This window comes from Colletotrichum aenigma (genome assembly GCF_013390185.1).
Source record: "Colletotrichum aenigma strain Cg56 chromosome Unknown KSG_Cg56_contig01, whole genome shotgun sequence".
NCBI classification, from domain to species: Eukaryota; Fungi; Ascomycota; class Sordariomycetes; order Glomerellales; family Glomerellaceae; genus Colletotrichum; species Colletotrichum aenigma.
In genome coordinates this window covers 4696022-4709552 of record NW_023500907.1, presented here as the reverse complement: position 1 = coordinate 4709552, position 13531 = coordinate 4696022, and the positions used below count along the sequence as shown (strand labels likewise).

General features: G+C 56.3%; 5 protein-coding genes across 5 annotated transcripts; 3 read left to right on the top strand and 2 right to left on the bottom strand.

Annotated features, from left to right (window-relative positions):
• Nucleotides 1-1025: 1025 nt before the first annotated feature.
• On the top strand, nucleotides 1026-3821 carry regA (3',5'-cyclic-nucleotide phosphodiesterase regA; the record flags this gene model as incomplete). The annotated part of the gene is made up of 4 exons (XM_037316493.1): nucleotides 1026-1194; nucleotides 1251-2078; nucleotides 2129-2724; nucleotides 2781-3821. The coding sequence occupies 4 exons, from the start codon at nucleotides 1026-1028 to the stop codon at nucleotides 3819-3821; spliced, it is 2634 nt and encodes an 877-aa protein (XP_037184459.1).
• Nucleotides 3822-5982: 2161 nt separating this feature from the next.
• CGCA056_v001232 (Carboxypeptidase Y-like protein A) lies at nucleotides 5983-7679 on the top strand (the record flags this gene model as incomplete). The annotated part of the gene is made up of 2 exons (XM_037316492.1): nucleotides 5983-6463; nucleotides 6523-7679. 2 exons carry the CDS (start codon nucleotides 5983-5985, stop codon nucleotides 7677-7679), a joined length of 1638 nt encoding a protein of 545 aa, XP_037184460.1.
• A 606-nt stretch (nucleotides 7680-8285) lies between these two features.
• On the top strand, nucleotides 8286-9242 carry sdo1 (Ribosome maturation protein sdo1; the record flags this gene model as incomplete). The annotated part of the gene is made up of 1 exon (XM_037316491.1): nucleotides 8286-9242. The coding sequence occupies one exon, from the start codon at nucleotides 8286-8288 to the stop codon at nucleotides 9240-9242; it is 957 nt and encodes a 318-aa protein (XP_037186050.1).
• Nucleotides 9243-10113: 871 nt separating this feature from the next.
• On the bottom strand, nucleotides 10114-10872 carry RPS18 (40S ribosomal protein S18; the record flags this gene model as incomplete). Its single annotated transcript, XM_037316490.1, has 4 exons — nucleotides 10114-10430; nucleotides 10529-10627; nucleotides 10750-10779; nucleotides 10848-10872. 4 exons carry the CDS (start codon nucleotides 10870-10872, stop codon nucleotides 10114-10116), a joined length of 471 nt encoding a protein of 156 aa, XP_037186051.1.
• Nucleotides 10873-11692: 820 nt separating this feature from the next.
• On the bottom strand, nucleotides 11693-13269 carry CGCA056_v001229 (uncharacterized protein; the record flags this gene model as incomplete). Its single annotated transcript, XM_037316489.1, has 3 exons — nucleotides 11693-12748; nucleotides 12814-13157; nucleotides 13212-13269. The coding sequence occupies 3 exons, from the start codon at nucleotides 13267-13269 to the stop codon at nucleotides 11693-11695; spliced, it is 1458 nt and encodes a 485-aa protein (XP_037185066.1).
• Between the last annotated feature and the right edge of the window lie 262 nt (nucleotides 13270-13531).

Here is a 13531-nt window from a genome sequence, read left to right as displayed (position 1 = left end):
GTCTGTTCTGCGCTGCTTCTGGGCCCTGGAGGGGGCTCCCGCGCGAGCGCTCTTTCCTCCCACCCACCCCAAGTATTTCGCTCTCTGCCACTGCCACTGACATTAGACCGCCCACCAAAGAACCACACGCACGCAGCAAGCAAGCAATCACGCACACACACACACACCCACACACCCACCATACCCCCCTCCCCCCCTTGCCTGGCTTAACAATTTCGTACTCGAAGCCTGGCTGCCCATTGTACTCCTCTCTATCCTCCCGTCCCAGCTACCTGACGCTTGCCTTCTTTTTCCCTTCTTCCCACTTCACGCCCGTTCGTCCCAGCCCTGTTGTACGTAGCCTGCCCTCATGATATTACGTCTTTCCTCGTCGTCGTCGTCGCTGCTTGTTTGTGCTCTGTTTTCTCTCGCCCGCTTCCCCCCCCCCTCGTCAACTTGTATTTTGTCCACAACTAACCCGACGACTCGGTCGCTGCCAGCAGCATAGAGGAGCCTCCACCTTGGTCCCGAGTACATAACGAACTTTCCGCGCGACGGTACCCGCAACTGCGAAACGACAATCCCCTCCTCGTCCCTCTACGCTCCCGTACACGGCGAGATTGATTGCATTCAATCCTCCCATGCCTTCGGTTCTCCCGGCGCTGTGCGACTGCCATCGATGACAATCCTGGTGACCACCACCGCAATTGCGCTGTTGATTTAATCGCGTGCGCTTGGGCGTCTACCCTGGACGAGAAATCAGGCCCATACCTCGACCTCGCTTGTATCTTAACTGTCCCGATCCCTTCGCCCGCACATCATCCAGGCTTCGATTTTATTGCGCCAGACTGCGCATTCGCTGATACGTCGCGGGCGTCGCGGCGCCGTGCTGTTGTTCAATCGGACTGGGTTGCCGTCCTCGAATTATCATCTGCGGAGCCCCTTGGATTGCCATTTTGCTCAATCGCATCGTCACGCTTTAAGCCTCCTTCGCCCTTGTGGCCAGAGCGCTCCGGTCGCGAGACTGGTTGCTCCCCGAAGCCGCGATGGACAACGCTACTTGTCATGTCGTCTACGTGAACCGTCAGGTTCGCCAAGACAGACTGATACGCAATGATGCGACCGATGCACACCTGTCGAATGGCGATGTAGCCAGTGGAGAAGTTGAGTATATACAAAAAGACGCCGCACTTTTGCTGGATACCTTTGGAGAAGGTATGCAATCGATAAACCCCTCGTTCTCGCTCGTGATGCTAACGACACTTCGCCAGTCTACCTCTGTTCCACCGGCTCAGCATGCATCTCGACGCTTTTCCAACTTTCCGACGAGTCAATAATGGATCTCACGCCAACTCTTGTCCTCGTCGACGTCCCTTACGACGAGCGCTTACCCAAGGTCCGGTCAAAGTCTAGGTCACCTTCACCGCACTCGCGCCCAGTCACTGCCGATATTGATATACATACCCCAGAAGAGGAGGTCTACGGTCTGAAGTTACTGCAGAGAATCATGACTGAGGCTCACTTGCGTAGCATATCCAAGCTGGTCGTACCTATCCCAGTCGTGAGCTTTTCCTCGTTTGAAGTCCCTCACGCCAATGGCAGCACGATCGAAGACGCGGAAACGAAAAACTCGCCCACAGTCGATCGACGACTGATCATTCGCTGTCTCGATCTTGGTGCAGTAGATGTCATCATTAGCCCTTTGCACCCCAAATGCGTCACCAGTTTGGAGATCCATGCTTACCGCGGCCACAAAGAGGCAGCAAGAGAACAGCAAGAGATGCTAGAGGTCCGCAGAGGCAGGAAGCGTTCATGGGTCGGCGTAAACGAGGAAAAGCCCTTTGCATACTTGAGGGAAGCCATGGTATCTGGTCTTATGAGAGGCATATGCCGGTCGGGCGCGGATTCAGACGATGATCGGATCGCCAACGTCAGCATCGCCGTATCCACTGATCGCCAAGCCGCCGTCGCTGCCGCCGTAGGCAAGTGGCACTTCTGTGCCCACAGCTGGACCGATGACGAGCTGCTCGTGGCAGCGATGGTCATGTTCAAACATGCGTTGACCATGCCCGAGTTAGATCGTTGGCGGATTCCCACAGGTGAATGCTGCTGGCTGGCAAGACTCGGTGCAGTCGCTAACAATTCCCAGATCAGCTCATTAGTTTCCTGGTTGCCTGCAGAGCTGCGTACAACAACTTCGTTCCATACCACAACTTCCGACATGTTGTCGACGTCCTCCAGGCCACCTTCCATTTCCTAGTTCGTATTGGAACCCTGGCGCCATTCCCTCAAGACTCGCTTGCGCCTGAACAGCTTCCCGAAAAGTCTCCCATGGCCAGCTTGTTGCATCCTTTCGAGGGCCTCACGCTTCTGATCACGGCCATCGGACATGACGTCGGACATCCTGGTGTCAACAACGGCTTCCTCGTCACCCTCAACGCACCATTGGCTCAGCTTTACAACGACCGCTCCGTCCTTGAGTCATTCCACTGCGCTGCGTATTCGCAGATCCTGCGAAGGTACTGGCCCAGCGCGTTCGAGGACACCAAGATGAGGAACCTCATGATCAGCTCCATACTTGCCACTGACATGGGTCTACATTTCGACTACATGAAAAAGCTTGGCGACACCCAAGAGAAGCTGGATGTTAGCGACACCACCGATGGATGGAATGGTCGTATGCTGGAGGAACAGAAGGCGTTGGCCTGCTCCTTGCTCATCAAATGTGCAGACATTAGTAATGTGGTAAGTTGGGTCCGTTGCATTTCAACATGGGCAGGATGATAACTTGCGCACCACAGGCGAGGAAACACGAGACTGCTCTTAAGTGGATGCATATTCTCTCAGACGAATTCTCACGCCAAGCTTCCATGGAGAATGAATTGGACATTGCGTCGTCTCTTCTTGCACCCCCGAAGAAGGACCTAATGTCGCTCTCCAAGGCACAGCTGAGCTTCATGAATATGTTTGCTATTCCACTCTTTCAGGGGGTGGCCGACATACTCCCGGCAATGAAATACACGGTTGACGAGCTTGAAATCAACAAGGGCCTCTTCGAACAGCGTGTCCGAGACGAGCAGGCCAAGGAGGACCCCGTACGCAAGCGACTTGTCCGCGACGGGACATTCTCCCCGCGAACTATGAGTTTTGTGGGCGGTCCCGAGAGTCAGAGAGAGTCCTTGACCCCTCGGGTGTCGACGCCCTTGACGGAGGAACTCGCAACACCACCGTCGCTGTTGGACGAATCAAAACGGGAAGACAAGGAATTGTCGCCAGGGCCGGCCGATCCGGTGAACAGGCCTACGCATGTGCCAGGCACTTCCGACGACTACAAGGAAGTAAACGGCATCGTGACGACGTTTGACTCGGTGGCAGACTTCGCCGCGAGCGATCCTTTCCATAGCAGGGACAGGGCGAGCAGCTCTCCTGATAACCACCACGGCCACAACGGGAAACAACGCTGTAGCGAGACAACCGACGGAAGCATTACGGGCCAGTACGGCGGAGACTGGGCTTCGCAGGCTACCAGTGCTACCACGGGGAAAATGCCTCTTTCTCCAAGCACGCAAGGCACTAGTATTGTCAGTGCAGAGTCCGCGGAGCACATCCCTGGCGTTCCCACGATCTCGGAACCCAAGCCGTTCAACGAAGGCAAGCTCGAGCCCCCGATGATGGATCAAGAAGCGAACGGCTCTTACACATCGCATGAAAGCTGCAGGGTAGACGGAGGGAGAAAGTTGGTCAAGAAGAAATCCAGCAGGTTCCGCATAAAGGCGTTCAACTTCTTCCGGGGCACCAGGTCGGCAAGCCCTTCGATGCCGGCGGCTGACACAGCCGGTTGATGACGTTGGGTTGGAGCGAGGTAAGCCGAAGACGACTGCCCCTCGGAGGTAGTGGCACATGGGCACAAAAGCCCTCAAACGTGGTGGTTCACACAGCTGTCCTGGTCGTCGATATACCCGAGCTACGCTGTTATTAATCTAATAACGAACCGAGATGACCAGGCGGCACCCACACACGAAATGACTTGTAAAGCAGTATACGGACCTCGCTATATATGTACAGTATCGGAGACGGAGTTAATGCTTTGGGGATTTGGTGTTTGGCCAGACAACGGCGACGGCATTGGGGAGGCATGGCCACGTTTCTTATGAAGTGGATGGAAGGCTTAGCGAGAACACAAGTTCTCGGTGGTCTCAACAGCCCCGTGGGCATCAGAATGGGCTGGACAGAAGGCGGCGTTTCCGGGCAGACAGGTGGATTGTGATGATAGGGCATCAGGACAGCGAAGGTCTGGTACCAAGGAGGATGGCGGCGAAGCCTTGTTTTGATTACGGCCGAGAAGGCTTGCGACCAGACCAGAAGAAACAGATGTCAGGAGGACGAATGGCTGGGAAGGGCCGAACGTCCGTGGTAGACGAATACAAACTCTGACCAGTTCCGCGAGGCCGCTCATAAATGGATCATCGTCTTAGGGGAGACAGAACCTAGTATCACAAAGCGACCACTAGGAAGGGACTGATGACACTTGACCCCCAGGCTTGGCAGCCGGTACCGCTTTTAGGCCTGGGGCGACATGGGTGACGTCGACAGGCGCCCACCCGTGTTGAATGGCGGTCACGAATGAACGATCCGGGGTAATTTGCGGCGATTCTACGATGCAGAGCAGGGGGCGTCGGAGTCTGCTCTGGATGCTAGGGCAAAAGATCAGGCAGATGGCGGTGATGGGCATTGAATGACTGAGGCTACGAAACAAGTCGGTCTGGCCAGGAAGCTGGCCTATGGTCTTACCACAGACGGGTTGGCCGTAGAGGTTCGCGGTCAACCGAGCGGTCACGCATCTCGCAGGGTGTCTGACGTTGACTGACGTTAGTTAACCGGCCATTCCATGCTGCCATGGTGATTCGTAACCTGCGGGTTAGCAGATAGCACAGAGCAATCCAGATATTTTCGTCACACCTCGACCCCGGAAATACGATACCAAACAAAGTGCGAGTGGATTTGATTGCAAGCAGCGAACGCGCCTCGTCCCTTTGGCACTGCATCTTGAGCACCAGCTCCAACGGCTCTCAGTAGGCTCGTGACCAGAGCCGGGGGCGGTGCAGGGCAGCGTTTGTGCCTGAGAATCCCCCCATGATACCGCCGCGAATCGGAATGCGGGATGCGCTTATCAGGAAGACATATGTGGGCTGCCGCAGCAAAAGCGCCCAGGTTCTGTGCCTGGCCTGTACCTGGCATGACGCAGACGAACCGAAGGGGGGCAGGGTGAACGAGACGTCGGCCGTCGGCGCGTGGGAGCCTTAGTACCTCAGCAGCCATGGAAGTCGAGACACACGCAAGCCCGGCACTAACAGACACACAGCTCATGGCACAACGCGACGTGTTAGTGAGTCTGCAACAGGCAGGTTCTCCTTTTAGCGCCCGAGTCGCGGGGATCAGGTGGGCGCTACCCTGTACGAAGTACACGCATCCCCGACAGGTATGTTTTGGCAACGCTTGGGTCGAGCCGGTCGTTGCTCAGCTTCCGAAGCTCTCCACAGCAACAGACCAACAGTGCGCGCTGAGCTGTTTGCTGCTGCTGCTGCTGTCACGGCTACTGCTGGCTTCGGTTGTAGCTGTAGCTGCTGCTGCGACGGCAGGCCCAGGGGCCAGCCCACCCCAGCCCACCCATTGGTGACATTGGGAGCTGCCCTCCCTACCTGCACGCTGCCGTCTACGGCAAGAGGGTTCCTCCAGGTCCCCAGCATGAGCATCCACTAGCACCCAGTCAACCCGCGCCCACCTCGTCATGTTTCATTACGTCCGCGAGCTTCCTGCCTATGACCCGACAGCCATACTTACTCCGAGCTCCCTCCTCCCCATCGCCCAATCTTCCCTCCTTCAACACCATCCTCTCCCACCCTCCTCCTTTCGCATCAGAGCTATCATTCATCAGCATCATCTCGATACAACCCATCAACGTCAGCGATAGTTCCATTCCCGAGCTAATTGCCTGCCCACACCATGAGGTTCTCAACCTCCGCCCTCGTGCTCGGCGCCGCCTCCACCGCGGTCGCCCTGGACCAGCACGTCCTTGGTGGCAACGACAGTCCCTTCGACTCCATCAAGACTGCCGGCGAGAACTGGTTGTCGGCGTTCGAGGACAAGTTTGGCAAGATGACCTCTGAAGCCAAGGCCGTCTGGGACGAAATCACTCTCCTCGCTCCCGACGCTGTCGAGGCCTTCAAGAAGAACGCCATTCCCTCCAAGCCCAAGCCCCACCGCCGCAAGGCTGATAAGCACTGGGATCACGTCGTCAAGGGCGCTGACCTTGAGAGCATGTGGGTTGAGAAGAATGGCGAGAAGCACCGCAAGGTTGGGGGTCCTCTCAAGAACTTCAACCTGCGCGCCAAGAAGGTCGACCCCTCCGCTCTCGGCGTAGACAAGGTCAAGCAGTACAGCGGTTACCTCGATGACGAGGAGAACGACAAGCATCTCTTCTACTGTGAGTAACCATCATTTGGAACCTGCATTAACTTATCGAATCAACTAACAACTATGTAGGGTTCTTCGAGTCCCGCAACGACCCCAAGAACGACCCCGTTGTTCTGTGGCTCAACGGTGGCCCTGGCTGCTCTTCCCTCACCGGTCTGTTCATGGAGCTCGGCCCTGCTTCTATCGACAAGAAACTCAAGGTTGTCAACAACGAGTGGTCGTGGAACAACAACGCCTCCGTCATCTTCCTTGACCAGCCCGTCAACGTCGGCTACTCCTACTCTGGCTCTTCCGTCTCCAACACGGTCGCTGCTGGCAAGGATGTCTACGCCCTGCTCTCCCTCTTCTTCCACGAATTCCCCGAGTACGCCAAGCAGGACTTCCACATTGCTGGCGAGTCCTATGCCGGCCACTACATCCCCGTCTTCGCCTCTGAGATTCTCTCTCACGAGGACCGCAACATTAACCTGAAGAGTGTCCTGATTGGCAACGGTCTCACTGACGGCCTGACCCAGTACGAATACTACCGCCCCATGGCTTGCGGAGAGGGTGGCTACCCTGCCGTTCTCGACCAGGGCGAGTGCCAGGCCATGGACAATGCTCTTCCCCGCTGCCAGAGCCTGATCAATAACTGCTACGATTCTGGCAGCGTCTGGTCTTGCGTCCCCGCCAGCATCTACTGCAACAACGCCCTCATCGGCCCTTACCAGCGCACCGGACAGAACGTCTACGACATCCGTGGCAAGTGCGAGGACAGCAGCAACTTGTGTTACTCTGCTCTTGGCTGGATCGCCGACTACCTGAACCAAGATTCCGTCAAGGAGGCCCTCGGCGCCGAGGTCGACAGCTACGACAGCTGCAACTTTGACATCAACCGCAACTTCCTCTTCGCTGGCGACTGGTTCCAGCCCTTCCACCGCGTTGTTCCCAAGCTTCTCGAGAAGATCCCCGTCCTCATCTACGCTGGTGATGCTGACTACATCTGCAACTGGCTCGGCAACCGTGCCTGGACCGAGGCTCTCGAGTGGCCCGGTCAGAAGTCGTTCAACAAGGCCGAGGTCAAGGGCCTCCACGTTGGCAAGGGCGAGGAATACGGCAAGGTAAAGTCCAGCGGCAACTTTACCTTCATGCAGCTCTACGGTGCTGGCCACATGGTCCCCATGGACCAGCCCGAGGCTTCCTCAGACTTCTTCAACCGCTGGTTGGGCGGTGAGTGGAGCGCTTAAGCGTGCTCAATGTAACGATGTGTATGAACGAAAGAATGATTCGTGTGGATGGATTGTCTCAGTGTCCGCTTGTATTGGATCGTTGTAGACTGGGCATTGGAGTATATTAATACCAGAGACCCAGTCGTCTCGTTTGGGTGGGCGCCAGTGTCAGCCCGGCGCGGTAGATCTTAGTTACGCTGCTAGAATATGACTCTTTTCGCGTATGCGTAATCGCAATCTTGGTATCAAGTGACATATCTCAAGCCATTTATGGTCGCGTTCCATCCGATTTGACAAAGATTCGGGGATGAGTCGAAATGATGGTATTAGTCACCGCGGCGGCGTATGTCCAAGCAGGCGCGGTACCCGCAAAATAACGTCAGATCAACCCGCCCAGGTACCAGCCTACAGATATTTCACCGCCCGCTGCCCCTCCTCGCAACTGCTGTACAACCAACTACCCCGCCAAAACTTCTCGGGCGAGAACTTCGTGCAAACAACGACGACGACGAACCGTTCGATTTTGCTATGTGAATAGTGCAAACTACTACACACAAGCCCCCCAACCTTGTATCGATCGTAAAACAAACGCAAACGCCACTGCCGAAGCAGTAAACCGCCACGATGTCGTCGCGAATCAACCAACCGTCGAACCAGATCAAGCTGACCAACGTGTCCATGGTGCGGCTCAAAAAGGGCAAGAAGCGCTTCGAGATCGCGTGCTACAAGAATAAGGTGATGGAATGGCGCTCCGGCGTCGAGACGGACCTCGACAACGTTCTCCAGATCCCCAACGTCTTCCTCAACGTGTCCAAGGGCCAGACGGCGCCGAAAGAGGACCTCGAGAAGGCGTTTGGCAAGGGCAAGTCCACCGATGACATCGTTCTGGAGATCCTGAAGAAGGGGGAGATGCAGGTCGGCGGTAAAGAGCGCGCGGAGCAGCTCGAGAGGGTGCACAACGAGGTCATCGGCATCGTGGCCAGCAGGCTCGTGGACCCGCGGACAAAGAGGGTGTACACGACCGGCATGATAGAAAAGGCGCTGGACATGCTGTCGTCGGCGGCGCACTCTGCTGTGGAGGACGCGGCCGGCGCAGGAAAGAAGGGCGGCAGCAGCGCGGTGAACAGCGGCGCCGGAACGCCTGCGGGCGGGGAGGAGGGGGAGGCGAAGCCGAGGGAGAAGAGCGTGCCGCACTGGACGGGCGTGGTGACGACCAAGTCGGCGAAGAGCCAGGCGCTGGAGGCGATGAAGGCGCTGATCGCGGCGCAGCCGATCCCCGTGCAGAGGGCGCGGATGAGGCTGAGGGTGACGTGTGCGACGAGCGTGCTGAAGCAGGCCGTCAAGTCGGCGGCGCCCAAGAGTGGCGAGGACGGGGAGCAGGCCAAGGCGGGGACCGTCAAGGACCGCATCCTAGGCTTCGTGGAGCAGGTCGAGAGCCAGGACGTGCTGGGCAGTGAGTGGGAGGTCGTGGGCTTTGTCGAGCCGGGTGCGTTCAAGGGGCTGGGTGACTTTATCTCGAGCGAGACGAGGGGACAGGGACGGGTTGAGGTGTTGGATATGGCTGTTATCCATGAAGACTAGAGATGAGGAAGTTGAGGGGAAGTAAAAGGGAAGAAAAAAAGACGTGGCATGATACCCCCTAGATCGAGGGTTTGTTCTTAATGATACGAATATGGCATAATGGTCTTAACGTTTAGCACGCTTCACGTTGCGATGCTGCTTGCTGTCTGTGATGGGGTCATGCTGAAGTACCAACTTATGCTACGATGAGGAGCCTGCCATTATCCACACACTACTCTGGAAGCTACAGCCTTCACCATGGAGCCCTGGGGAAAGAGTCCGAGATCAGCAAGTTCATATGCTGAGGCAGCACCCTCAACGACGTCAAGGCCGTCAGGGGGGGAGCCGGATACCTCCATCACCGGCATCGTATAGACCGCCGAAGGATAGTCCGGATCCCTACACGGCGGCAGCAGCTCCGCTCGCTTGGATGTCGCACATGTCCAAAATGGCAGGCACTTGATATGTCACTAAAAGGTCCACCATAAAATCCGGAATACGGAAACCCAGGCGCAGATTCAGAAAAAGGCATGTCACAGTTTATACGATCCCGAGATGTTGAACAACAAATCAATTCCCATTTTTAGACACCAGTAGTCACATCACAAGGAACCAAAAGTCAACTTTTTTTGAAAGCCTTTTTGTTTCTTGGTATGATGCAGACTCTTCCGTTGTTTGTTCACGATATCTGAATGGCAATCCCCTCCTCAGCGGGTGGTGGTAATGCCCCAGAGAATGAATCATCATCATTTTGTTGTAGATGGATGTTGTCGCCAAGAGACATAGAGAGAAAAACCAAGCCCGATAACACGCCGGCCGCCTTAATGTTTGTTGGTCCCCAGCCGCAACACCACCCAAACCATCGTCAGAGTCGTCATGACGAGCGATACGTTTAGCCACCCTTCTTCTTGGAGACACCGACGGTACGGCCGCGGCGACCGGTGGTCTTGGTGTGCTGACCACGGACACGGAGGCCCCAGTAGTGACGGAGACCACGGTGGGCGCGGATCTTCTTGAGGCGCTCGAGATCGTCGCGGAGCTTGGAGGCGACACCGTTGGCGAGGATCTGGCTGTCCTTGCCGTCGACAATGTCGCGCTGTCTGTTGAGGAACCACGCGGGGATCTTGTACTGGGTGGGGTTCTGGATGATGGTGACGATACGCTCGAGCTCTTCCGAGGTGAGCTCACCGGCGCGCTTGTTCAGGTCGACTGTTGGGGCGAAGTCAGCATCTCTGGTGACTCTCTCGACTTTCTCCTCCTCAGAAGCAACAGATTGCCTCTACTCGGGATCGTGGGGGGAAACGTACCATCGGCCTTCTTGCACACAATGTTGGAGTAACGACGACCGACACCACCAATCTTGGTGAGTGCGTACATGACCTTCTCCTGGCCACGAACGTTGGTGTCTGTGAAAGCGCACGTTAGCCTCTCGTGTCCATCATTTCTCGAAATTCGGAGTGTTTGTCGTCGCGTGGGATCGTCAAATGCGTGTGTAGGTGTGTGTGTTGGGAGAAAGGTTAAAACGTACTTAGAAGACGAAGGATGAACTGGAAGTTCGCTGTGACGAGACTGTTAGCCGATTGCGCTCTCCTCCATAACTGTATCGGTTCGCGGGTGGTAACGCACTCTTCTCCCCCGAGACGAGCGACATGCTGGGCAACTGTCGAGATGGTTGCTCCTAGGTGTCGGGTGTTGATGGTTGACGACGAAGTCGGGATACAGACAAGCAATGATAGAGTTGGAGGTGCGCTTCGGGTGTGGGAAATTTCTGGCGTGGCGTGGGCCTCGCTAGGGTAGGGTCACGTGCAAGGCCGACGCACCTTTTTTTTTCTTCCTCGCTTGACCACCTCCCTCGCGGTCTCTGCCTCGAAGAGTCCACCCGTCGTTTGTCCATTGCCCCTGCTGAAACCCCACTATGGATCTGGGGGGCATTCTTTGTTGTATTTGATTGGCTGTTCTTACCCGCTGTTCTCGGCCAGTCTAACATCGAGCACTGTGAGTCCATAAGATTGACGGCCCCATGGAAAAGGACCCTTGGTGCTTTTCAGAGTGCCATTGCAAGTGTGAATGAGCCTGGGTATTTTGTGTCACTTACTGGTCTATGGTCTACTGCCGAAATTCTACTATGACCTGCAAATTAGTTCCTGTCGCGTCACCACTGCAGCATCAACCGAGAATTGTCAAGACATCAAGGCAGGCACTCATACGCGGTAGGTACGTAGGTGTTACAGTTTCATTCAGTATAATTCCATAGCACAAGCACAAGAAACTCTTGCGGCTGATACAACCCCCCCCCCCTCCCCCATTAAACATTTACACAAACCATAGAGCCACGAGAGGGATATATGTTTGAAGTTTCGAATGTCTGCCGTCTCCACATTCCTCCCGTTGGATATCCCGACCCAGCAGCCCAACCCAAACTCCCCGTCCCCAACTCCGTTGTACGTCGTGCACTATCAAATCCCATTTCCCTATGCTGCTGGGGCCGGAGCCGGGGCCACAGCTGGTGGATTTGCGGGCGCCTGATTCGCCCCGTCGAGAACGGCCGCAGGGGGTTGCGCCGCAGGCTGAGCAGCTGGTGCTGGAGCTCCTCCCGGGCTCGATCCCACGATTACCACACCTGATCCCGAGCTTCCCTGAGGCGGCGGTGGGGAAGCAGCAGCAGGTTGCGCTTGGTTAGCCCCGGCGAGAACCGCGGCAGCATCAGTTGGGGGTGCTGGCGCCGCGGCTGGCTGGCCCTGGTTTGCGCCGACGGCAATGGCACCAAGAGATCCTCCCTGGGCTGGAGGAGCCGCAACAGCTGGAGGAGGAGGGGCAGCAGCCGGAGGAGCGGTAGCCGGAGGAGCGGCCGCAGCCGGCTGGTTGGCACCAACGGCAATGGCACCCAGAGGCTGTCCCTGCACCTGCCCGGCGTTGTTAAAGATGCCCAGACCCGAGAGACCCGCAAGCTGTGTGGCAGCGATCTGCTGGAACGAGGAGAAGATGTTCAAAGCAGCTCCAGCGAGTGCCGGATTGCCGGCAGCAGCATTGGCGGCGGTCGAGGCGCAGTCTGTTAGGAAAGTAGCCGCGTTGGAAACGAAGAGACCGGCCTGATTCGGCAGAATGATGGCGGCGGGGTCCGGAACGGACGCAGCCAGCTGAGGAGCTTGCGTGCCCGCGGGGAGGATGATGCTCTGGCCGAGTTGTCCAAATGGAGCGGCCTGGTCGAAGGCAGCAAGCTTGAGGGTGGTGTCGCTTTCGTCAGCTCCTGGAGTGGGAGCGGCGGCGGCTTGGACACCGTCGGTGTTGTTTGACACGGCATCAGAGGCAGAATCGAGTGCGACGCGGGCAGCTCCGAAAGTGTCGGATTGCGAAGATGCCGCCTGTTGCGTTGAGATGTCCATGGGTGTCGGGTCGTTGACCATTACCAAGGCTTGCTGTCCCGGCTTGCCATTGTCGGCGAGGAGCTGGTTCACGAGGTACCGCTTGTTCTGTCCTCCACCTTGGCGGTTGTCAACGAGGCCGGTGACGGTCACAATGATGGTGTTCTGGTTGCAGTCTTAGCACAGGACCAACTTGGAAGAACAGATGCAGGACACCAGGAGAAACTCACCGCTTGGGGGAACTGCGCCTTGAAGTGGTTGATGCGAATGTTGTCCTTGACAGTCTGCAGTTGCGTCGCAAGAGCAAGCTGGGACTGTACCAGCAACGCCAATTCCCTCTCATTCTGGCGCTGGAGCTGGTTGATCTTGTCGAGGTTCTCCTGCACGACGATGATGTTGGGCTTGATGATGTTTTGTATAATCGTCACGTCTCCGTTGTTCTTGTTATTGTTGTTCTTGTTGTTCTTTTCATTATTGTTATTCTTGTTGTTCTTATTTTGGTCCTTGTTCTGGTCCTGCTTTTGCGCGTCCTTGTCTGCGGCTTTGGCGTCTTGCGAGGGTGCAGTTGCTGGGGCTGTCGAGGCAAGTCAGTACCTTGTCCAGCCATCATGTCGCACTTGAGACTTACCAGCAGCAGCAAGTGAGCTGAAGACCGCAAGGCCAGTGAGAAGATGTTTCAGTTGCATTTTGAATCTCGTCACACCAAAGATTAGAATTTAAAAGAAAGGACAGGTATGATGCCAGGCACAGCCAAATGCAAATCGATTACGTATGGAGAATAGAATGAAGGTATTAGGCGACCTCTAGGGCTCACCGAGAGAAAGAAACGGTCGTGGAAAGTAAACGCGAGGCTAAGAGATCTACTCCTGTGAAGTAAATCCTATGATCTCTCACGATCCGCTGCGACGGGGTGCGAATTTGGAGCCTCGTCTTTAAGTACAAACCTTC